The sequence below is a fragment of the Lycium barbarum genome, chromosome 5 (genome assembly GCF_019175385.1).
Source record: "Lycium barbarum isolate Lr01 chromosome 5, ASM1917538v2, whole genome shotgun sequence".
In the NCBI taxonomy this organism is placed as follows: domain Eukaryota; kingdom Viridiplantae; phylum Streptophyta; class Magnoliopsida; order Solanales; family Solanaceae; genus Lycium; species Lycium barbarum.
Window position 1 is genome coordinate 27457257 of NC_083341.1, and position 26583 is coordinate 27483839.

General features: G+C 38.3%; 1 protein-coding gene across 1 annotated transcript; it reads right to left on the reverse strand.

Moving 5' to 3' along the window:
* Positions 1 to 1596: 1596 nt before the first annotated feature.
* Positions 1597 to 20741, reverse strand: LOC132640781 (uncharacterized). Its single transcript, XM_060357537.1, has 10 exons — positions 20315 to 20741; positions 17994 to 18147; positions 17609 to 17783; positions 16773 to 16888; positions 16174 to 16233; positions 6869 to 7001; positions 3547 to 3613; positions 2863 to 2934; positions 2695 to 2760; positions 1597 to 1869 (listed from the first exon to the last, which is right to left on the reverse strand). Exons 1-10 carry the CDS (start codon positions 20558 to 20560, stop codon positions 1735 to 1737), a joined length of 1224 nt encoding a protein of 407 aa, XP_060213520.1. The 5' UTR covers positions 20561 to 20741; the 3' UTR covers positions 1597 to 1734.
* Between the last annotated feature and the right edge of the window lie 5842 nt (positions 20742 to 26583).

Genomic DNA, 26583 nt, shown 5'->3' on the forward strand with positions numbered 1-26583 from the left:
TAACTATAGTTAATTCATTCATCTTTTCACTTTATTAAATCATTTAACTATAATACGTTCAATTGGTTAGGTGAAGTAGTAGTAGCTTTCTTACGACCCCAATGAAACAAGTCTAGGATTTTCAATGAGTAAATTCCTCAGATGGTCATTGAAATTATAGAAAGTCCTACTAAAGTAACTTTTGATTTTTTTTTAACAATAAGGTCATCAAAGGCCCATATTTCCAAAAAGGTAAAACATTCCATTTTTGTAAATGAGACCCCTTGACTTATTTTTAAATTATATAACCCAATTGAATAGTTTTATTTTATTTTCAAAATGTGAAAAATATTAATTCAAACAAAAATTTTAGAATATTGCAAAACTGTGTCTAAAGTAGAAAATAAAAGGATATAGTTGAATGATCGTAGAATTAAGCACGACGCTTAATTATAGATTTTTTAATTGATTATAAATAATTTTTCCTAATATATAAAATTTTCGATTATCAAAAAAAATATTTACTATTTTTATTTTCTTGGAGATGAACTTGTAATATTTTGATTTTATTTAACTACTACAAATAAGTGGATTACAATTAATATAAATATTTTATATTTTTAGAAAGCATATATACAACTAATTGTAAAAATGTTTTCATTTTTACGAAGTAGTTATCCAACACGATTTTTTCTTTGAGAAAATTTATCCAAATATTATACATGCATCATGCATCTATATAACGTCTCATGTGTTTCAATTATGTCCAAGCATTTTCATTCAGTAAAATATTTAACTTCCTGCTTTGAGCAATAGAAAAATATTAAAATAGTTCAAAAGAAGTTGATATAACAAAAAAAATCTGCTAGCATACTTAAAGTTTGAATTGTGATATTGTTTTATTCTTATAATAACTTGAAATAATACTTTGATTTTTTATTATTAAAAATGAAATATTATTTGAACAAGAATTTCAGAGTACCGAAAAATTGTACCTAGATAATGAATTTTGTAATTTAAAAATGGGTTAAGGGGATTATGTCCAAAAATGGATTGTTTTACTTTATTGGAAACTAGGGAATAGTTTGATGACCTTATTGTCCAAAAAATATCAAAAGTTACTTTAATAGGATTTTTTTACAAGTTTAATGACCATTTGAAAAATTGACTCGATTTTCAATGCCTTTAGGGTCAAACGAGGAAACAAAAATATGAACTGGATCTTTTTTTCTCTATTTAAATAAATTGATACTTACTCCACACACCCACCCACCCACTCCCCCCCCCACCCCCACCCCCCACCCCACACCCCGCGGGGCTCAAAGAGGCCAATGGTCGTTAGGTAACAAACCCCCCAATTTCTTGGTGGAAGTGAAAGGTTCCCTATATTGACAACTTCTATCTTATGTTAGCTTAAAGCTTGTAGGTAGTCACTTTGGGAACAGAACCAATTGCCCTTGAGTTCACTTTTTGATACGTTGACATCAAGCTATTTATAAGCACAAAAAGATGACCCAAGCATTACACTTGCCAAAATAGGAACTCTGGCAGAATTTCACATTGAGATTGAGAGTACTGGACAAATGGTCGTACAAGTTCGTGGTGACACAAGTCCCGGCACAAACAGGCATTCATTGCACTCATGCAGAAGAAGCATTTGACACAAATGGCTGTTAGAGATTATAAAGAAAATAATAAAGAATTCATGCAGTTACACCATGCGGCGTGCACGCAAAAAAGGAATAACCGACTTTGTCATTCAATCTCTTTCTCAGGTCCAATATACATGGTACAACATGCTGAAATTAAGATAGTTATACATCCAACTAATCTGCCAAAAGATGGAATGATTCTTGATGAGCCCATTCCAAGAAATTGTGATAGTGCAACCTGAAATACAAAACAATATCCTTAAGCACAACTCAAAGGGGCCTCAAGTATGAGAACAGAAAGCAAAGCTCGACTTTGACACACCAACTCTAATATATGGTATTAAACTAATTTTCCTACAGAAGGAATAAAAATAAATTAGAGCGGAACTCCCAACTTAATTGCATGTTAGTTCTCTGGCAGAGGAATATGAGTTTGCAATTTCAATGAAGCAAGTTCCATTCACAAGTCTCTGGTGATGTAGCACTATGCATAGTTGAATTACAAAGAATTCCACACACACCCGCTCTAAGAATAAACCATTCAAATATTTATAACTGCTAATTAGAGTTCTTTGAGTTTGAATAAAGTGTTGAATTACGTGACCACACCATCTAAAAGTTATATAGTTTTATCGACTAAACCGTATCTCTAATATTGCCGTCAAAGTGTGAGCCAGACTTTTTTTTTGAGTCAGTACATGGAAATTCTTTAATGATGCAGTGAGATTCGAGCCTTTGCCTGCTTCCACACTATAATTAATTATTAGAGCCACCTCATTTAAAATCTAAACTTTTAGAGAGGAGATTTTTATTTACTTAATTCTAGCTCTAACCTAAAGAAAACTTCAATATTCTCCGTAAATGTCATTATTTATCAATATTATTCTGACAAAATAAAGCAAACAGGGTAGCATAATACTCTGATCTTCATCTAACAATTTGTGCAGATATACTAATAACTACTACTACACTCGGTCCATTATTGTGCATATTAAGCAATCAGACGTAATAAAGCTTCACCATACAAGACGAAACTCAACAAACAACATGATCAGATATATACCTCAATGAACAGGATATTGGCAACTCTACTGGTTTTCTCAAGCTGAAGTCCACGTGCTAAAGTTATCTGTGGAGAGTAAGGGGTTATTGGCGCAAATTGGAGGATGGGTCTAAGAAATCAGAGTCTGGATATTGGATCACATGACCAAATTAGAGTTCAGAATAGTACCTCTGCAAAGAAAGCTAGTACACCAAGTACAGCCATTAGAAGGAAAGAATAGAAACTAGGGAGTACAAAGTTCTGCATTCAACAAAATAAGACAATTAAGAAAAAGAATCAACTGAAAGCCGAGAAAGGATACTTAACTACTACACCGATAGAAGGTTAACAAGATAAGAACACACAACTCCGGTCCAACTTAACTCACGAATACAGAGAGATACAGGTGCCTATTGAACCTGAACTTAGAATATAATCCTTTTATTTTCCTCTTGCATGTCACTCTATAACCTTTTTTAGTACAAGAAAATTTGTAAAATTAACCTCTTCAACATAATGGAAGTGGCATTAAATATAACATTTTTACCAAAAAAACAAAAAAAGTAACAAATGTTGGCCATTCAAACTATCGCTCTTGAACATGCAAGAAGACCGTCCATTTTCTGAACAAAGTAAACCGGAGAGTGAATCACTCTATTCACCATGGAGAGGAAAGTTTCCAGTCTACAGTTATATCCGAAATATTTTCCACAATAGTGTCAATGTACATTTCATAATAAACATCTGTGAATGCTTAATGAATGTTTATCTCAGCAAATACCACATGAAATCTGCAATGGTTTTAATCTAACCAGATTATATGCGTTTGCCTCTTTATTTAACAAAGAACTAACAACATGTACAGTATCTTACTTCAAAGGCAAAAGTAGATATCGCAGTAGCAGGACTAGCAAGCAGAGCAAATGCAAGAACTGGAAGCCTGAAAGAAAAAGATTATTTGCTTAAGAAGCACTTTAGGGGAGCAAAGAGTCATGTAAGAAGAGCAAAGGAGCTTATATACTTTTAACATCTACATTGTTGTTCTTTTCCGGACGACACATGGTCACAATTGTTACAAAACCTTTGAAAAACTTGCCAAACCACCTCCACACATGGTGAGCTTTTGGCATCAAACGTTCAGACTTCGGATTGATCAAAGCCAGAATGGCAAAACTCTATTTTCTACAGGTTATTTCAGTTTTTAGAACATTTGAGGAATCCTGACTTATTGTAAGTTTATATCAAAGGTCAGGTGTGATCAAAGCACAAATGAGAATATCTTTCTTTTTAGTTGGTTGTCCTTGGAAAAACCACAATGTCTTACATATTAAGTATTAACAACCTTTTATGTCATGTCTGGAATTGATCAGTTTTCATGTCCTCTATGTGGTTTAAATCTGTAAAAGAAATTATTCCCTAGACCAACGTACAACAGAATTTGAAGGCTATGTTCCTCCATACACTACAATCTAATTACTATGCTTTTTCCTTCTTATTAGGAAAGAGAGAGAACAAAATTCTTCTACTCGATCTGTAAAATAAGTGTGAAGCCCCGTAAATTTTTAACATTAATTAAGCAATGTACGAGTACGACCCTGATGCCGTTTTGAAATAATCCCGGGGTGTGTACCGACCTACATGAGGGTGATGAGATCATTGGGACATGGTAACATAGGTATAGTACAAGCTAGGAAGTGTATTGAAGTGTCAATGTGACTACAAATATCAAAATAGGAAAGAGGATCAAGTCCCAGGTCATGCCATAGGCTTGCGCCACATGCCCACCACGAGCCCCCCCCCCCCCCCCCCCCCCGGAGGTATAGATATAAGTTAAAATTAGGGGGAGAGAGATAAATGAGTATTGGAGAGGTTGTTGAGAGCTTTTGAGGAGGAGACCCTGCCAAGCCATTACCATTTCAAAGGTGAGCTCTTTATGATGGTTTTGAGTATATTCCATTCATTTATTACAGGTAATAACACCCAAATCCCATGGAATCCACATAAATCTCAATATTGACCAGGAATCCTAATATCCTTCCAAGTTAAAATTTTATATCAAAGAGGCAATTTCATACTTTGAGATTCCATTATGGTGCTTAAATAAGTTTATTGAGATTAATTGTGGACAGAAGTTATGATTTAAACATGATATTGAAGTAATCCTAAAGATGAGGCTTGTGAGGAGGATGGTGATAGTAACCTAGGGTTAACGGATGAAATGGATAAATTGTTCTAATGCCCCCAATCACTTGAATATACCACGTATTGGAATTAGTGAACATGAATTAGATTTATGAGGGGAATGGGATTTGGATGGCTTGTTGCCAATGTATGAATCCTAGATGGGTTATGTTGAGATAGTTTGGATGGAAATTGATAGAATTCAATTATGAATATGTAGATTGATATCATTGGACTTTTGGACGTCGTTCGATTATTTTGGGAAGCTGAGACAAGGCAAATTGAGATGTACCTATCTTTAAGGCATTTTTTTGAAAATGCACGTCCTCTTAAGTCACGAAAAAACATTCAGAAGGTGAGTATGAGTTTTTAGGGGCAAGCGAGCTATACTCTCCATGTTTATGAAAATTTACATTGTGCTATCTTATGAACATGTATGTGCATAAACTTACCTATTTTAGCTATTTATTGCCTTATGATTATGACTTGAGGATAGCACCTTATGTATGTTGTAACAATTAAGCTAAAGTTCATGATCAAACACCATGTCTCCTTTGATTACTTCATTTCAAACTTATTGATGTTTTCAAGTACAAATGTTCTCTTAATGCTTACAGTGCCATGTATTAATCCCTCTGTTATAATTTATGTGGCCCACTTTCCTTCTTAGTTTGTCCGAAAAAAATGACACCTTTCTGTATTTAGAAACACTTCAACTTTAAACTTCCCATTTTATCCTTAGTGAGATTATTTATAACCAAATATCTCTGACTTATTTTAGACCACAAGTTTGAAAACTCTTTCTTTCTTAAACTCTGTGCCCAATCAAATAATGCCACATAGATTGGACAGAGGGAGTATTCATAAGATCAACAAAGGGCCTCGATCCCAAGGCTAAATGTAAACTGTAAAGGACCTAAAATATGGTCACATGTTACAAGTTCTATGTTTTGAGAGGACTTAGCAACTGAGAGGATATTAGCTTCCTACAAAACGTGTGTTTATATGTAGAAACAATACTTTCACGTGTAGGATTAAAGTTTATACCTTCTTGAATGGTGACTACTCTCAGTCTTACCATCCCTAAAGGAGGTATCATTAATGTTAGCATACATCATCAAACCATACAGCATCATGGTGAGACGGCTTTGTCGACTGAGTGTTGGTCGTCCGCCATATGTACACATGACACAATTATGACTGTGTCGTTGTCTATATGGACTTCCCAGTTAAAGTAAAGCATGTTCAGTTACGTTAAATGCCTGTGCACAGTTTTCAGTAATGATTTGCTTTGAAGTGTTTATTGCTTTCCACAAATGTATCTATGAAGTGTTTATGATATTTTGCTTATTATGCATGCTCATATTTTCTAAAGCTTCGCTCCAACCTTGTTGGAAGGAGTCGATGACAGTCCTATGAGCACAATTTGTTGGTTGTATTCTGGCAAATTCAGGAGCTCCCAGAGTTGACAGCACGAGCTAAGTGTCTTTTCCTTCCAGTCATTTTTTGTTAGCCCCGCCTAAGTCATCAGCTGGTGCAGATACATTATACTATTCTTTTGTTGAGCCCCCGTATCTTTACTCTTTCTCATTTACATCTTTAAAGGCTCCATGACACACACAATGAGAGGTCTAGTTATGTACATGGGATACTATATCTTTTATTTCTCATGTTTGATTATGTTATGATTCCACATTTATGATTATGTTGTTGTTGTTGTTGATTATGTTATGATTCCACATTTATGTTTGGGGCTTATAGCCAAAACTTGTGCTTTTCAATTCATAAGTTAGGCCACGTGAGTCATATGTTTACATTTAAAGTTATGAATGTTTTATGATATTCTGTATGCAAAGTTCACAATGATGGGTAGCTAAGTCTGGTTGGTGCTCAATGAAAGCTCAGGTGGTGGCTACGTGCTCCACTAGGTTTCGGGTGTGCCAAGAAGTCAACGCATATTAATAATGATACGACAAGCATCCCTTAGATGAGAGTAGCAAGTCAAAAATCTTACACAGGTTGATCTGCTGCCTTGGCTCCTGCTGTCGTAAGGCAGTAGGTGACTCCACTAGCAACAGATGAAAATAAGCCAACCAGAACAGCAAAGATGTGAGATTCACTCACTTCTATCGAACTTGGGAAAGCTCCTGCAAAAAAGTTCCATGCCGATACTATGAGAACTCAAATAAGAAACCAAATGACATTGTAAGTGTTTTCATTATTGAGAAGATCAATCTTTCCAAACATAAAAAGGTGCAATTCACCCTGTCACTCCTAGTGGGAGCAGTTCATTTTTCCTATAAACATGGTAATAAGGATTTGACAGCTAGCTTTATTAGAAGTGTGTGTGTTGGGGGGGGGGGGGGGGGGGGGGTTGATGGGTGAAGTATGACTATATTCCGGCTCAGGGAAGTGAGGAGGAATTCTCATTCTTTGGGATGAGAGAAAGGTGGAGTGTGTGGAGGTGAATAAGGGAGACTTTTTGCTAGGAATGCGGTTCAAAAACCTGGATAATGGAATGGAGTGGGGGTTCGGAGGTGTCTATGGCCCTGTTGGGGAGGGTTCAAGGAGATTTTTGGGAGGAGTTAGGTAATGGTTTGGGGAGATGGGATATACCTTGGGTGTTAGGAGGGGATTTTAATACTATAAGATTTCCGGAGGAGAGGATTGGGTGTAGGGTGGTGTCTAGGGCCATGGAGGAGTTTTCGGAGTTCATAAATAACCATTTTCTTATTGATTTGCCTTTAACGGGTGCATGCTTTACTTGGTCTAGATCAGAGGACTCTTCTTCTAGATCAAGACTCGACAGATTTCTTGTGTCTACTTCTTGGGAGGAAATGGCACCCAATGTGCTCCAGGTGCCTCTTCCGCGGTTGACATCAGACCATTATCCAATTTTGTTGGATGGTAGTAGAGGAAGACAGATGAGATCTCCTTTCAAATTTGAAAACATGTGGCTAAGTGTGGCTGATTTCGGGGATAGGGTGGCTAACTGGTGGAATAGTTATGTAGTGGATGGGAGACATTCTTTTAGGCTAGCCAAAAAGTTGAAATTGCTCAAAGCAGACATAAGGGTGTGGAATAGAGAGGTGTTTGGGAGGGTAGAGGTGAAAATAAGGGAGATCATGAACGAAGTAGGGGAGTTGGAGAGGGTAGAAGTGGGGAGGGAGTTAGAAGTGAGGGAAAAGGAGAGGAAAGAAGGGTTGAAAAGGGAGCTAGCTGATTTGGCTTTAGCCCAAGAGGTTAGTTGGAGACAAAAATCGAAGGCGTTATGGTTGAAGGAGGGGGACTCTAATACAAAATTCTTTCACAGGGTAGCAGTTGCAAATAGAAGGAGAAACTTTATAGAATCGGTGGAGGTCAATGGGGTGAGCCATGTGGGGAAGGAAGAAGTGGAGGGAGCATTTGTGGATTATTATGAAAATTTGTTTAAAGAGGGAGCAGAGTGGAGGCCTACTGTGGAGGGTATGGGGTTTAATCAAATCGGAGGGGAGGAGGGTGAGTGGTTGGAGCAGGCAATTGAGGAGGACGAATTAAAAAGTGCGTTGGAGTGTTGTGCGGGTGACAAAGCTCCGGGCCCAAATGGTTTCTCTTTGGCTTTTTTCCAGCATTGTTGGAATACAGTCACATTTGATGTGATGGATACTATTGTTGAGTTCCAAGATAGTGATGAAATCGAAAAAAGTTTGAATGCCTCGTTTATTGTCATCATTCCTAAACGGAAGGGAGCCACGAGCATGAAGGACTATAGACCTATTAGTCTAGTGGGAAGTATCTACAAGATTATTTCTAAGGTGCTTTCCATTAGACTTAAGAAGGTGTTGGATGGAACTGTTTCCAATCACAAAATGCCTTTGTGGAGGGCAGACAGATTTTGGATGCAGCGTTGGTGGCAAATGAAGTGGTGGATTCAAGGAGAAAGCAAGAAGTACCAGGTGTGTTGTGCAAACTTGATATTGAAAAAGCATATGATTATGTGAACAAGAAATTTCTAGATTCCATCTTGTTTCAAATGGGATTTGGAGAGAAATGGAGGAAGTTGATCTATTTTTGCATTTCTTCGGTGAGATTTTCCATGTTGGTGAATGGTAATCCATGCGGTTTTTTTGGGAGCTCGAGCGGTTTGAGACAAGGAGACTCTTTATCACCGAGGTTGTTTATTTTGGTTATGGAAGCTCTGAGCAGGATGATGGATAGAGCTATCCTGGGGGGTTACCTGAAGGGTTTTGATGCAGCGGTTGGGGGTGGAGGGGCAATATCGGTGTCTCACCTGTTGTTCGCGGATGATACTTGATTTTTTGTGATGCAGTTGAGACCCAGTTGGACTATTTAGGCCAAGTTCTCATCTGGTTTCAGGCGGTATCAGGACTTAAAATTAATTTGAGGAAGTATGAGATTATCCCTGTTGGGGAGGTGAATAACATTGGGTCGCTTGCTCGTGTCTTGAATTGCAGGGTTGGAGCTCTGCCGAATACATACCTCGAAGTACCGCTAGGTGCCTCGAACAAGGATCTTACGGTGTGGAATCCGGTTGTTCAGAGGGTCGAGAAGAGACTAGCAGGGTGGCAGAAAAGATATTTGTCCAAGGGTAGGAAGGAAATGCTTATTAAAAGCACATTATCGAGTATTCCCACTTATTACTTGTCTTTATTTCTTGCTCCAACTTCGGTCATTAATAAGTTGGAAAAGAGTCACAGAGATTTCCTTTGGGATGCGGCGGATGGGGCAAGGAAGTTTCACTTGGTGGGGTGGGACATTGTCATATCTCCTAAAAAATGAGGAGGTCTCGGAGTTAAGGATTTAAAAGTCTTTAATAAAGCTTTATTGGGTAAATGGATGTGGAGGTTCAGGGTGGAGGTACAAGCTTTGTGGAGGGGGGTGATAGTTGACAAATATGGGATTATGGAAGGGGGCTGGAAAACTAGAGATACCATTTTGCCTTTTGGTTGTGGTTTATGGAGAAATATCATGAAGGGATGGGATAATTTTGTGAAAAATATCTCATTCAAGGTCGGAGATGGGAGGAGGGTACATTTTTGGGGACACAACTGGTGTGGGGACATATTATTGAAATATGATTTCCAGAGTTTGTACAGAATATCTTGCCAAAGAGATTTGACAATTCAACAGTTGAGGGGGACTCAAGGTGGAGAGACTTTTTAGGATTTGAGATTTAGAAGGGATTTTCAAGATTGGGAAGTGGATGAGTTTCAAAGATTGATAGATTTGCTTCATAGGCAAGTCAACCGGGTGGATAATCCCGATGTGTGGTGTTGGGCCCAAGGAAATAATGGAGTGTTCTCGGTGAAATCTTTTTATGAGAAACTTTTGGTTAGGGAGGAAGTTGATTTCCCATGTAATGCAATATGGGTTCCAACTGTGCCGAGGAAGGTGTGTTTCTTCACTTGGCTAGCCACTAGAGGAGTGATTTTGACGGCGGAAAATCTTAGAAAGAGAAAGGTTGTTTGCGTCAGTTGGTGTTGCATGTGCAACAAGACGAGGGAGGACGTGAACCATCTTCTTCTACATTGTAGGTTTACCATGAGACTGCGGTGGGACATGTTTGGGTGGTTCAACACTTCTTGGGCAATACCAAGAACTGTGAAAGAGTTAATGGTCAGTTGGAAGAGCGAGAGAAGGAGGAGAAGACAAAGGGCTTGGAACATGGTTCCGCTTGCATTGATGTGGGTAGTTTGGAATGAGAGAAACAAGAGAGCTTTTTTTTCTTTTTGTTTTTGAGAAAGTAACATATTGTATATATTAAACACAAAACAGTACATGGGTTGTACTGAAACCATATTTACAAGTGAGCAGAAGAGAGTCAAACCAGTCTACAGTTCTAACAGGAACCTAATGAGTCTAGGATAGATATAGTATCCTCTGGGTAGATCTGGTTACACCAAAAAGAAAAAAGCTTAGTACAGTTAAGTTTGATCTCCTGCATTGTGTTCGTGCTGTTCTCAAAGCATCTAGAGTTCCTTCCTTTCCAAAATTGCCCACCAAATGCAAGCAAGGACCATCTTCCATCTGTTTATGTCATCTGCTCCAGCTCCAGCTGCCTCCCAACTAACTAGAGCTTCAGTAATCTTTCTAGGCATTGTCCAGGCTATGCCTCTGAGATTAATGAAGATCTTCCAGAGCTGATCAGTTATCCTGCAGTGCAAAAATAGGTGACCAACTGTCTCTATTTCTTTTTCACAAAGAAAACATCTTGAGCACATAGTCCAGTTCCTCTTCTTTAAATTTTCATGTGTGAGCACAGCTTCCTTTGCCAGTAACCATGAGAAGCATGCAACCTTGCATGGTATCTTGGTCTTCCAAATATGCTTCCAGGGCCAGTTGGTGACTTGAGGTGGTGGTTGGTTTATCATTTTATAGGTTGCATTAACACTGAATTTTCCACTACTATGTCCCTGCCATCTCAATGTGTCATCTCCGTTTTGAGTTCCTGTGAAGTTATCCAGTTGTTTGTAGAACTCAACCACTCTACTTATCTCCCAATCATTCAGGTCTCTTCTGAGTATCAATTTCCAACCTTGAGGTGACCACATTTCAGCTATAGATCTCTGTTGGTGATGAGCTAAAGCATATATGTCAGAGAATAGATCCTTCAAAGCTCCATTCCCCAGCCAATTATCATTCCAGAAGGATGTCCTGTTACCATTTTGGCACTCTGATTGAAACTTGACTCTTTAGAGCTGGCCATAGTACCCTTATAGACCTCCAAAGACTAACTCCATAAGCTGAGTTCACTGGTTTAGTCATCCAGTTGTCTTCTACTTCATATTTGGCTTTGATTACCTTGCTCCATAAGCTTTAACGGTCTTGAGAGTACCTCCATAACCACTTCAACTTGAGGGCTTTGCCGTGATTCTTCAAATTTCTAATTCCCAATCCACCTTGAGCCTTGCTGAGAATTACCTCTTCCCACTTGACCAAGTGATAGGTTTTTTTTTTTTCTTTTTTACCTTGCCACAGAAAGTTCCTTCTTATGCTGTCCAATCTTTCAATGACCCCCACAGGAATGGGAAAGAGGGACATCATATAGGTTGGTAGAGAGTCTAATACAGAGTTAATCAGAGTGAGCCTTCCTCCCATTGACAAATATTGACACTTCCATCTTGAGAGCCTCTTTTCACATTTCTCCAGGACATTGTTCCATATACCAGTAGATTTTGACGTGGCCCCCAGTGGCATGCCAAGATAAGTAGTAGGAAGAGTACCCACTTCTCCCCCCAATATCAGTGCCAAATCCTCCATGTTTGTTACTTCATTAATTGGGACGAGATGACTCTTTCTCCAATTAATATGCAGCCCAGAAATGCCTTAAAAAAAGACCAGTATAATTCTCAAAATTCTCAGTTGTTCCACTTCTGCATCACAAAAAATTAAGGTGTCATCAGCATATTGAAGATGCGTAATCTCCTGATTATTGTGTCCATTCATGGTTACCTCAAAGCCTTTAATCCACCCATTAAGTTTGGCTGTTTTGATCATGTTGTTCAAACCTTCCATGGCTATCATGAAAAGAAAAGGTGACAAGGGATCACCCTGAGACCTCTCTGAGCAGAGAAGAATCCTTCTGGAGAACCATTGATGATGACTGAGAATCTGACAGTCGATATGCAAAATTTCATCCATTTAACCCATTGCACTAAAAATCCCATTTGTTGAAACAAGCTTAGTAAGAAGTTCCAATTCACATGGTCAAATGCTTTCTCAATATCTAGCTTGCAAAGGATGCCAGGCTTCTTCTGTTTCTGTCTTGAGTCTACTGCTTCATTGGCTATTAGTATGGCATCCATTATTTGCCTTCCTTTTATGAATGCCATTTGTTGAGAATCTACCAATTTTTCCATCACCTTTTTCAGCCTCTCAGTCAAAGACTTTTGCAATAATCTTGTAAATGCTGCCTATTAGGCTTATAGGTCTGAAGTCCCTCAGCTCCTTTGCACCATTCTTCTTAGGGATCAAGGCAATGTAAGTTGCATTGAAACTCCTTTCAAATAGACCATGGGAATGGAAGTTGTGAAACACCCCCATGATGTCTTGTTTAAGTACCTCCCAACATTTGATAAAGAATCCCATTGTAAAGCCATCAGGTCCTGGTGCCTTGTCCGTAGCACACATTTTCAAACACCCTAAAACTTCTTGTTCATCGAATCTGCTTTGTAGCAAATTCTTATCTTGCTCAGTTATTATTGGACAATTCCCAAAATCGCTTGCAGGTCTCCATTCTTCAGTCTCAGTGTAGAGTGTTTTGTAGAAATCTACTATCTCATCCTTGATTCTCTGTGGTTCTGTGATTAATTCTTCCTGGATCATTAAGTGATCAATGTTGTTGCACCTTTTGTGAGCATTGGCAATCTTATGAAAGAACTTTGTATTCTTGTCTCTTTCTTTGAGCCAGATGGCCTTGGACCTTTGCCTCCAGGCCACTTCTTCATTCTTCAGAAGATCTTCATACTTCAGCAATAGTGACGCCTTCTCCACCATTTCCCCTTCAGTTAGAATTCTTACTTCTAGTACTCTGTCCAGTACTACCAATTGATTAAGCAGGTCTGATTTTTGTACTTTCAGGTTGCCTTGGCTGCTTTTGCTCCACTCTCTTAGTTTACCTTTCAAAGCCTTCAATTTACAAGCTAGAATATAATCAGGTTTCCCTGAGAAGTCAAATGTTGTCCACCAACTCTTAATTCTATCAACAAAGCCACCAGTATTCAACCACCAATTGTCAAATTTGAAATATGACTTTGGTTGGTCCCAATCTCCACATTGCAAAACAATAGGGACATGATCAGATATCACTCTCTGAAGGAGAAATTATTTAATATTTGCTAAAACTGTCATCCCACTCTTCAGAGATCAGGATTCTGTCAATTCTTGAAGCACTAGTGTGATTGTCCCCTCTGTACCAAGTATAAGCACCTCCTTCTAGCTGAAGATCAATAAGACTCATATCCTCTATGAAGTCTGAGAATTCCACCATAGCTATGGACCTTCTCCTACAATTTCTTTTCTCTGTCGGGAATCTAACAATATTGAAATCCCCACAAATTGTCCATGGGCCCTCCATCAGACCCCTGACAACACTTATTTCCCACCAAACCTCTTCTCTTTCAATGTCACAATTTGGAGCATACACGCCTATAATATGGCATTCAAAGTTCTGTAACTGGCCTTCAAATCTGCAAGTCAAAGTATATGACCCAATCTGAAGAATATCCCCTTTCCATACCCTTCTATCCCATATCATCATGATTCCGGCTCTAGTACCACTGCCTTCTAGACATGCATAACTTGCCCATCTTCCTCCCCAACTATAATTAACAATATCTTCTACATCCCCCTCAAGCTTTGTTTCCTGCAAACATATAATGTCTGCACCCCAATCAAGAATTAAGGAATAGAGTCAAGTTTTTCTCAATTGAGGAGTAGTCTTCACTCCCTTATTTTCTTTTGGTGTAATCAGAAAGTTCCTAGTTGTATAGAGGATTGGGTGGAGTTTGTGGAGAATCATATTTTGTAGATTCTTTATCTTTTGGTATATCCGTTGTATACGGTCGTTCTTTTGCCATGTTTATGAATGAAAATACTTTTACTTGAATTAAAAAAAAAATCCAGGCCCAAAACTCAATTTTGATAGAGGGCACTAGGTTGGTTGACTACTAGTTCAACCATCAAGGAAACTGGTTGAATTTTTCAAAATATAATTTAAAATCTAAAAGACTATAAAATCACATGCATTTTCTCCAACAGAGATAAATGGGAAAAATGTACAATTCATGAAAGAGGGCCTTTAAAATGAGCAAGTACGAGTAAATAAACTATGTCTTGGGCAGGAAAACACTTTCTGGTAGAGCTAAACTCTTTTTAAGACACCACTGAGAATGGAATAATGAGTTAGACATGAACCACTGCAGGTAGAAGAAAACAAACAACTGTACGCACGAAGGTGTTCACAAGTCCAAGAGTGGTAGTCTTTAACATAAGTCAGATTCTGGTGATGGGAAGGGACAAGGATTTCTTTTGGGATACTCTTTCTGGAATGAGAAGAATCATAGAATAGCTATCACAGTGCACTGCATATTCAACTGATAAGTAACTAGAGAGTGTGAGATCTAGTTGGGTTTGCACAAACATGAGCATTATGAAAACAGAATCTGCACTGTCAAAATTAAAAGTGGCACAATCAGCAAACATTTAACAGAATAAGACTATAAAAGCTAATCAGAGGATCGATGGTGGTCATTCAGTAGCAGAAGGAAAAGCAGAATCATCCATCACTTATCCTCCTCAAAGAAGGAAGTCATGATGTGAAGCTTATACTAGTCTACTCAGGATACCGAAATCAAGGGGCAGTCTCAGTTGCCTGCCAGATAATGGGTGAATAAGTGCGTATTGTGAGTGATACAAGGAAGTGAAAGCAAGGTAAGGAAACGATATTCTTATTAACTTCAAGCACATAAGGACTTCCCATTCAGAAAAAGGATAACTCCTGAACACCGTCTAGCAAATAAGAAATGCTCTAAAATTTGTATTACTCTAGCACACGATGAAGATCTGACTCTTGTTTAAATTCTAAGTATAAAATTAGCTCTCCAGACATTCTTGCATCGTTTTATCAGACGAGAAGATTGATCAGGATGAAGACGTCTTATCAGACCATTATTTTGTTTTTTTCATGTATTTATACAAGTAAAACAAAATTATATGGCTAGCAACTAGCAACCATCTAGATATTTATTTATGGAACAAATACCATATCCATTGCATTAACTTTCCTTAGAATTACCGAGCTGAAAGGAAAGACACATGTCAAGGAAGTCTACGAATCACTAATGTAAGTACAGATGGATAACAAGTATAAGAATGCCGCTCAAAGATTACTCAAATAACATACAAAGTCTAAAAGTTATGGAATACAAAATAATTAGCGCCCTCTCTGCAGGTTTAACAATTTACAACTGAAGCAAAGCATTTTTTCCAAAGTTGATTTTCCCACACACCCCAAGAGTTCTCTCTTTGAAGAGGTCTAATATTGAAATTAGAATTGCCACTACAGGTGGCCTTGGGTTCACAACCTGAATGTCAAGTAAGGGGAAAAGCCCCGCCTGGCCCTAGTTCGCCAAGATCTTTAGAGACAAGGGCAGGTGGCTGCATCAGCACTACTTGTAGATTTCAAACACTTAAATTATCTGACGTCAAAATTAAAATTCGATATGTACTGAAAGGTTGTTGTCTTTTGGTAGCAGGTACCAACTCTCCAAAAAATTTGTTAGTTCAAAAACAGTTACAGATATGTATTAACTTCTGTACCTTGTGTTTTGACCATTGGTTGAAAAATAAACAGCACACCGAAGAAACTGCTAGCTAAACCTGCAACAAAACAATAGTGATAAAGAACACCAACAAAAGTTTTTTTTTTTTTTTTTTTTTGAAGAATAACACCAATGAAAGATTTAGAGATAGGAAATTAAGAAACATACTCTAAAAGCAACAAATAAAAACGAATTTCTCGAAGGAACAGCGGATTTCTCAGTTAACTAAAAAGGGTCCTCTAGAAGCATATATCATGACTGATAATAGCAAATCTCCATTAGACATATGTTCCTCTTAAAGAAGAGTTCCCTGGTTTGTATAGTTTTGACATTAACACTGAAACAACCACTAGTCAATGTAGAGCAGCATGGATTGGAGAAATTGTCAAGATTTGAAAAATAAAATGCATGGCTCAACTGTTAGGCAAACTGGAAGTGCTGAAGGAACTCTTAGACATGAAAACATATGTATGTTCTTTTTATCTGCTTCAAACACCACAATCAAGTTAGAATGGCAAACTATGCACACAACGTACAAGTTTAAACGATTAAAAAAAAATCAGCAAGGACTTCTATCAATTCTGCATATGACCATACCTCCAATTTCTGCAATTTTTAATTTCTCATGCAACGTGACTCTAGCCACAGTTGAAGCCATAATTGGAGCAATAAAGCTCAATATGATAGCCTGAGATACAGGGAGCCGCTGGAAGCTGAAAAATAAAATTGACTGTTTCATGGTTACTAGTAAATCATGTTTACAAAGTCATATTTTACAGGACCAATTAAGGGGCTGTAGCATGAATAGGAAAATGAAATAATCAAGGTAAAACAGACTAAATATAGCAGTGGCACCCCATCGTAATGTAAATGAAAGAAAATTTGAACTGTGGAGATCTACTTACGTGCTATATAGAAATATCTGGCATTTTTTCTTCCTTCCAACTTGTTAAGTCCCGTTAAATTTTGTCCACGGCTATATGCTACTTCTTATGGATACTACTAAATCAGATGTATAACACAATTCATTCACCTAAATATTTTATTTGTTATTCTCAATTGATATTGATGCTCATGTCATTTTCAACGTTGTGATTAATTTTTGTATTATTTAATTCAAACTTCCTAAGTAAGTTACTTTAGCAGTATAGAGATGACAGATTGGATATATCTTGTGTCTTCTCTTACTATCTTCAAAATAATAAACAACTGTTTCAGGTCAGCAAGATGGAGCGATGTTATTCAAAGCCTCAAATAGTCTGGATTCAGATGAGAATAAAAGTAAAAGTGGAAAAACCGGGAGATTTCATTTCATAAATCCTAAATGTTGAAGGATTATTTTCTTGCATCCGGAGTAAATATTCCTCTAAACTTATTGATTAGATTGACATGGTCCATCTGGAGGGTGGATTGAGGGGCTTAGGTTTTCTTACCTGTAAATGAAACTCAGCAACGAGATGCATCCACTGAGAGCTCTTAAGACCAAAAGTTTCCTGGCACTTGTTGGTCCAAATATTGGTTGACCACTTCTCCTTAGCCACACAAAGGAAAGAATTAGGACTACTGTACATCTTGCAAAGGCTATCTCGAAAAGAGGTACTGCTTGAGCTGCCATTTCAGTCAAAAAAAGGGATTCAAAGGTAGAACAAAAAGCATACAGCAATAGGTCAGAATCATGCACTGCTGTTAAACGTTATTATAATACTACAAAGGATAAGCAATGCCAAAGGACCCACAGTCCATACAATCTGAAGGGACAACAAGCTAAAATTTGTAAGGGTATAGTAAACATCCAAATGTTTTAAATAAGTTACTGACCAGTAAAAACATCTGAAACAACTTCCATCATGGAATAGATTGTAGATGACAAGACTACGCATAGCAGACCAGAGTACCTAGATCCATTCCAGAGCCAGAAACTAAACTGCAGAAGGGGTGATTTGTCGGGTTCAACTACTCTTATAACTTCCTCCTGCAAGGTGTCAAAACCTAATTTAGCATGAAAAAGTAGTAGAATTATTTTGATTTAGATCACAATTCCATAAACAGTTAAAATAGCTCATGAGAGCAGAAATGATTTCCAAAATAAGAAAACCACTCTCTTATAACTTCCTCCTGCAAGGTGTCAAAACCTAATTAAGCATGAAAAAGTAGTAGAATTATTTTGATTTAGATCACAATTCCATAAACAGTTAAAATAGCTCATGAGAGCAGAAATGATTTCCAAAATAAGAAAACCACATAGAGCAGGGAAATATAATATGTAAGTAGGCAGATATTTTTGTGCCGACATAAAGTATTGATTGTGAGAAGGAAAAGATAACCAAACTAAGTGCGAGAACATACTCTGATCATTCCCTCCTTCAAGATATCAGAGTACGTAATACCATAAATGTAATTATACCAGTATCACGACTAGAAGTTGCCTAAAGAAAGGTCTTCCCTAGAACCTAACGTAGAACAAGTTCAGCATAAATGTCTGCTAATAGATGCATGTTCACTAAGATAGAAAAACAGTCTGTAGCTATATAAGGATACTGTTAAAAGGAAAAACGCGCCATAGTAGAAATCATGTTACATTTACGGACTTAATAGCTATTTCATCATCTGACCACCAGAAATAGATGTATGTTCTGAATGTGACTCAACGGTTCCAAACTTGGGGATGTTCAAGAAAGAACTCTTTTTTTTTTTCTCTCTTTTCCTTGTTTTCCTTTGTGATGTAGAGGTCTAACTACAATTCTAGAATCTCATCCGTATTTGGGAAACCAATGGAAGAAGAAATATCAAAATCAAGACCAAACGTCTGTTACCAAAGTAAGGTTATAGCATGTGAGAATGCTTAATTGTGACTAAGCATAAATCTATTTATTCAGCATGTTATGTATTTTAAATAAACAAATAGCGCTACTTTTTGCAGAAAACTTCACCATTCCATTGATCTTTTTGGAAAATTAATGCAGCTTCTGAACTCAAAAGGGAAACAAGTATGCCCTACTCCCTTTGAACCATTTGATATGATACTATTATTTTTCCGAAGGCAAACAATTTTTTTTACTACGATTATTTCAAATATTTTCTAACCACTTTTATTCATAACAAATCATGATTTATAATTATGTTGTTCTATGTTCAACTCCAGGAGCATAGAATGTTAAGCAGGACCAAAACGAAAGCAGAAGAGACAGAACATAGTATAATATGTTAGTTTTAGAGACAACAAATAGTAATAGAGAACTAAGAATAAGTAATACGAAAACAATAACTTAATAAAAAAAAAAAGGAAACTAATACTACTAGCAAGGAAAAGCAAACGCGTAACTACCTACTACTAGCCTTCTACCTAATCCTTGACCTCCACACCCTCAAATCAAGGATTGAAATTATCATTCAACAAAATTAAAGGATTCATGTCCGAATATACATTGAAAAATAAATGCTTTATCCTTGTACTCCGACCAAATTATTACTTTTAGATGTAAGAGTATTTATTATCGAATGAAACTATTCTTTATATAAAAAAGGAAAGATGGTCAAAAACATTGCTGAACTATTATTTTTTTGCAAGTTTCACATCCCAACTATCCGCTATTCCCTTTTCCTACCTGAAGTATCACCGTTTATGTATTAAAACACACCTCGAAGTTGATTAAGCCAACTATCAATTGTTCCATTTTCCTACCTGAACTATCACCTAGGTGGGTTTTAATACATAGATGGTGATAATTTAGGTAGTAAAGGGGAACAACTGATAGTTGGGTGTGATAATTCAGGTAGTAAAAGGGAACAACTGATAGTTTGGGTGTGAAACTCGCAAAAAGGTTACCACTAACTCTATAAAAAATTAGATATATAGAAGTGCATTTTGACTAGTCGTCTACATAAAGAGCTCTACAAATTTATAATAAAAAAGAAAGAGTTAATGGTCAAAAACACACTTGAACTATCACTTTTTCATGAGTTTCACACCCCAACAGTTAGTTGTTCTTTTTCCTACTGTGCTATCACCATATATGTATTAAAACACACCTCAACTATCGGATGTTCTTTTTTCCTACCTGGGAATAACTGATAGTTAAAGTGCGAAAAAGTGACAGTTGAGTGTGTTTTTTACCATTAACTCAAAAAAGGAGTTTTACCTTATTGAGTTTTTGCCTAGGATAAGCAACGGTGAAGATATTGATCTTAGGCCTCTCTGATTGAGTCAAAAGAGGAGCAATTTGATCATCAGAAATGTCAATTGAAGATTCAGCAGTATCAGAATCAACGGTTGTGATCGAAGATGGCCCCACCAATTCAACTATACCGGTTGCGTCTTCAATGTCGTTGACTCCAACTCTTAAGCTACCGTTGACGTCGCCGTTCATCGGCTCTACTATTGGCATTGTGGCGGTCGCTAAAATTGATTGTTTTCTAGCAAAAGTATGGATCCGTTATTTTGCCACATAAAGGGGCGACGGGGGTTGGGAAGAAGTATATACACTACTCAAACTGCAGACGCCAAAATAGACCTTCCTTTTCTCATTTTTCAAGTATATTTGGACGGCTAAAATGTCTACTTTCATTCGCTTCATTAAACTACTCTCTCCGTCTCAAAATATAGTAAAAATAGTTTATCTCAAATTATTTATGGTTCAAGGCAAAATTGAACGTTTTTTCCTATTTTATCCTTGGTAAAAAAAAAATTGAAGATTACAAATTCCTCAATTATGGGATGTTATGTGCAAGTACCAACAACACGAAAACCTTGTTATTTAAACACTCATAACGTTTTACAAAATGCAATTACTATAGTTAACAACTTCCACCATTGTATTATGAGTATAAAATTTGTTCATTAACACATAAATTGATTTGAACATTTAATATAGAGAGATGATAGCTTAGAATTAAATTAAATAAGGTTAGAGTAGTAAAAAAAATCCCTTCTAATCCTTGTTTCTTAAAGGACGAGTAAACAAAAAAAGTGACAAATATTTTAAGATGGAGGGAGTATGAATTATAACATTTGAGATTGTAAGGTTCATTTGTTAGTTGGTTAGAGTTATGCATATACTAGTAGGATTAGTTATGCAGCATTTAGTTATTCATATATTAGTTATTCCATCTTATATTCTGTATAAAATAATACATACATTCCTCGTAACTTATACATGTATTAGTTATGTGGGATTTATATTACAAACTAAAACACCATATTAATTTTATTCATGAATAATTTACCTCCTAACAAGCTGCCAAATGTGACATCACTTATGCAAAATTTAATACCTGCATAACCCACCTCCAAACCACCTGCGAAACGTCCCCTAATGCATTTCTTTCATCATATATAAAAATATTTAATAAATAGGCTTAATCGAAAATAGATGTGAGGTTTTAAATTGAACAGCATTTTGTATGTCATACTCGCAACATTCTTGAAATATTTGGAAAGAACTACTCGTACTTACTAGTTACTGCTATCATCATTCACCAGAAAGGTATTTTTGGTTGTTATAGCCTTTTGGATTGACAGATGTTTTATTCCAACCTTCCACCTGTTTTTGGCTGATATGAGGTAATGTCAATATCAACCTAAATTCAATATGTTATTAGAGGAATATTTTTTAAGATGATAGCAAGAATCACCGCTGCAAATTAGTAGTTAGAACATTTCTAAACACAGAAGATGAGTCCAACTCTTTTTATTTTCTTAATAATGGTATTGTCCGGGTCAACTTACATACACATTAACTATTTCATTAATTTTTTATTACTTTTATTAACATATTGTATACGGTAAAAATTGGGTGACTGTATGACCGGTGAGTCCGAAGCCGAGGATAAGTCCAAATGAGCACGAGCATGTTCGGTCTTTTCTTCATATCGGGGGATCGTACCGGATGCAGCTGACCCGACACAAGGAAAGTGTGTCCGTTGGTCCAGGTACGCCGATCCAAACTCAACGTGTCCGTTGGTCCGGGTATGCCAATCTAAACTTAACGTGTCCGTTGGTCCGGTTAACCGGTTGCAATGTTGTCACGCATCAAGAAACCGTTCTGCCATTTTGTACTGAAAACCGTACGGGTGTCAAATCGTACGGTCCTACCTTATCCTTTTTAGGGTTTCTTTATTTCAAAAGGGTTTTGCATTGTATTCAGGGCCCATGAGGCATACCTATAAATAGAGGATGTTTTCCCACTTTGGGGGGTTAGTTTCTTCAGATCTAGAACATTGTAATAGCCAAATATATAAAAGCGCGCTCTCTCTCTCTCTCTCTCTCTCAGATATTGGTCCGAATTTGTGGTGTTCTTTAGTTTTACTTATCCATTCTACATAATATGTTGCCTAGTATATATATATATATATATATATATATATATATATATATATATATATATATATATATATATATATATATATATATATATTACAACAAGCAAATCCATAAACATTTCATACCAACCAAAATAGGTTAAAATTCATCCACATATCATATACCTCACTTACAAATTTAATTGTAACTGAAATCCAGGGTAAACAGTTTGGCGCCCACCGTGGGGCTAGGATAATAGTGGTTTTTTAAATCTTTTCTTCTACCTTCTTTCACCCGTTGATTAAGGAATTTTCTAATTTCTGCAAAAAAACAGACAAAATGGCAAGCAGCGGACAGTCCGGTCATGTCAACAACAACGACATTGTGGCTGAAAACGAGAAAAGTGGGTTGCGAAACCTACCTGCAGATCCATTGGATCCAAACTCTGTTGATTCGAGAGAAGGCCTTAACCGGCAGAACACCGTGAATCAGGAGAATGCCGCCTTACCGGCCACTGATCCCTTGAATACTCATAACTCGATTACTTTATCTCGGGCTCAAGGCCGGAAAACACCCGATACTCCGGATGAGATTAACTTACGTTTAATTTTTGAAATGTTGCAGGAACAGGGGACTGCCATAGCCGAACAGGGGATTGCAATAGCTCAGCTGCAGAGCAAAAATGATAAGGCAGCTCCGTAAAGGTCAAAAGGGGTCACCGAACCAAGGAGGGATGAAACACGGATAGTCGAGAGTAATGGATCCCGAGCTGGATCATCCACCGAAGTCCTGAAGATGCTCGAAACCTTGGTAAAGCGGGTAGATTCAACGGAGAAGGGGGTGGAAACGTATAACTCTCGGAGGGATCAGATCCCGAGAGCTCCGCCAATTCTAAAAGGGCCGGACTCAAAGAGGTACATTCAAAGGCCTTTCCCTCCTAGTGCAGCTCCGAAGTTAATCCCGAAGAGGTTCAAGATGCCGGATATACCGAAATACGATGGTACAACAAATCTGCAGGAGCACGTGACTTCGTACACCTGTGCCATAAAAGGCAATGATGTCGAAGAGGATGAAGTTGAGTCCGTGTTGTTGAAAAAATTTGGGGAAACGTTATTGAAAGGGGTATTGACCTGGTATGACCATCTGCCCGAGCATTCCATCACTTCCTTCGAAATGCTCGCAGATGCATTCATCAAACCCATGCCGGAGCTAAAAAGGTGCAATCCCGGAAGGCGGATGTCTTCCGAATAGCCCAAAGGGATGATGAGTTGTTACGAGAATTTGTGAATCGCTTCTAAAGGGAATGGATAGAGCTTCTTCCGGTTCCGAAAGAATGGGCCGCACAAGCTTTTACCAAAGGGCTTAATCCTCGGAGCACGACTGCTTCATTCAAACTGAAAGAAAACTTGTTGGAATATGAGGCAGTAACCTAGGCAAATGTACATAACAGATACGAATCAAAGATTCGGGTAGAGGATGACCAACGCGAACTTCCCCCGGGACCCATAAATATGAGCAAAAGCTCTAAAAGGTCGAGGAAAAATTATGAGCCGGAGACGCGACCATCGAGGGAAAGGTACCGCCCATACTCTCATTCGGAAAAACTGAGCTTCAGGTCGGAAAAATCGAGGGTCGGCCCCAGTCACTTCTCGAGTAGAGGCGATAAATGAGTCGAACGCCCGTCAAACAGTCGAGGCCTGTCATTTAGAAGTGATGCAGGGAGTTCGGCTAGAAACAAAGACATACCGAGGATATCGAAGTACAACTTTAACGTCAACACCTCGGACCTCGTCTCAGCTATCAGGCGTATCACGGAGGTTAGGTAGCCAAGGCCATTGAGGTCATACCGGGTCAACAGGATCCGAGCGTGGTGTGTGAATATCACAAAACACATGGGCACAGAACCAAAGACTGTCGTCAGTTAAGGGAGGAGGTGGCTCGTTTATTGAAGAATAGCCACCTTCGAGAATTCCTGAGTGAACTAGCCAAAAACCACTACAAAGAAAGGGAGTGTCACAAACGTGCTGAGCCGGTGGAACCTCAACATGTAATCAATATGATAATTGGGGGAACGGATGCTCCACGAGGACCGGTGATGAAACGAACAAAGGTTTCCATTGTACGAGAGAAGCACAACCGGGATTATGTACCCGAGGGTTCCATCTCCTTCAGCAACGAGGATGCAGAAGGCATCATTCAACCGCACAATGATGCATTGGTAATTTCTATCCTTATTTTCAAATCACAAGTTAAACGTATTTTGATTGACCCAAGTAGTTCGGCAAACATCATCCGGTGGAGAGTGGTAGAACAGCTAAGGATACTCGACCAGATTGTACCGGTAGCCCGAGTACTCAGTGGGTTCAATATGGCAAGTGAAACCACGAAGGGAGAGATTTCTTTGCCGGTCAACATTGACGGCACCATACAGCAGACGGTATTCTAGGTCATCGAGGGAGATATGAAGTATAATGCTTTGCTCGGCAGACCGTGGATTCATAGCATGAGAGCAATACCATCAACACTTCACCAGTTGCTAAAGTTCCCGACCCCAGAGGGGATAAAAACTATCCGAGGTGAATAGCCCGCTGCAAGGGAGATATTCGCGGTCGAGGAAGTGCCACTTTTTCCATAAAAGTTGGATCAAAGAGATGGTGAATTAATCGGAGGCAAGGACACTAAATAGCAATTAAAGGATACGGGTCCGAAAGCGGAGCAGAAGGGATGGAACCCGGTTGGTGAAGAGGACGACTTTGGTGTACCCAGATCGTTTGTATTACTGGAGGACTCGGATGCAACCAAATCTACCGTGGAGAAGCTGGAACAAGTCATCTTGTTCGAATATCTACCAGATAGAAAGGTATACCTGGGCACGGGGTTAACCTCGGAGCTCAGGGACAGGTTAATTAAATTTCTTCAAGCTAATGCCGATTGTTTTTCATGGTCCCATATAGACATGACAGGTGTGTCATCGGAAGTCACAACTCATAAGCTCAGCCTCGATAGAAGATTTCCCCCGGTGAAGCAGAAAAGGAGGCCAATGGCCGAGCCAAAACATGCCTTCGTAAAAGATGAGGTAACAAAGCTTTTAAAAATAGGCTTTGTCCGGGAGGTAAAATACCCGGATTGGCTAGCCAATGTAGTGGTGGTGCCAAAGAAAGGTAATAAATTTATAATGTGTTTTGACTATAACGACCTGAACAAAGCGTGCCCAAAGGATTCATTTTCGATGCCTCACATCGATCGAATGATCGATTCAACGGCCGGGCATGAGATGTTGAGTTTTCTCGATGCTTACTCTGGGTACAACCAAATCCGGATGCACCCGGAGGATCAAGAAAAAACATCCTTTATTACCCGATACGGGACTTATTGTTATAATGTCATGCCATTAGGGTTAAAAAATGCCGGAGCAACTTACCAACGCCTAGTTAATGGAATGTTCAAAGAACAGATAGGGAAAACAATGAAAGTTTATATTGATGACATGGTAGTCAAGTCCCTGGAAACAGAGGACCATTTAAAACATTTGCAGGATACCTTCGATGTGCTTCGCAAATACAACATGAAGCTTAACCTGGAGAAATGTGCCTTCGGTGTCCGATCAGGCAAATTTTTGGGTTTCATGGTGTCAAACCGGGGAATTGAAATTAACCCGGAAAAGATCAAAGCCATCGAGGATCTTGAGGTGGTGAACAACGTCAAGGCCGTGCAGAGGCTCACCGGAAGGATAGCAGCACTGAGCCGTTTCATTTCGAGGTCTTCGGATAAAAGTCACCGTTTCTTCTCATTACTGAGAAAGAAGAATGACTTCATCTGGACACCGGAATGTCAAAAGGCTTTGTAGGAATTAAAAAAATACTTATCGAGCCCGCCCCTGCTGCACACGCCGAAGGCAGACGAACAGTTGTTTCTATACCTTGCCGTGTCCGAGGTAGCGATAAGTGGTGTTTTGGTCCGAGAAGAAGCAGGTACGCAATTTCCAATATATTATGTAAGTAGGACTTTAGGGGATGCGGAGACTCGTTATCCACACCTCGAAAAGTTGGCCTTAGCTTTGGTAAGTGCGTCAAGCAAGCTGAAACCTTACTTCCAATGCCATCCGATATG

Coding starts and splice junctions, on each gene's coding strand:
- LOC132640781 (XM_060357537.1), bottom strand. CDS start 20,560: ATGCCAATAGTAGAGCCGATGAACGGCGACGTCAACGGTAGCTTAAGA. Junction 18,148..20,314: donor CTAGGCAAAAACTCAATAAG/GTAAAACTCCTT, acceptor GACACCTTGCAG/GAGGAAGTTATAAGAGTAGT. Junction 17,784..17,993: donor TGTTTCAGATGTTTTTACTG/GTCAGTAACTTA, acceptor CTGAAATGGCAG/CTCAAGCAGTACCTCTTTTC.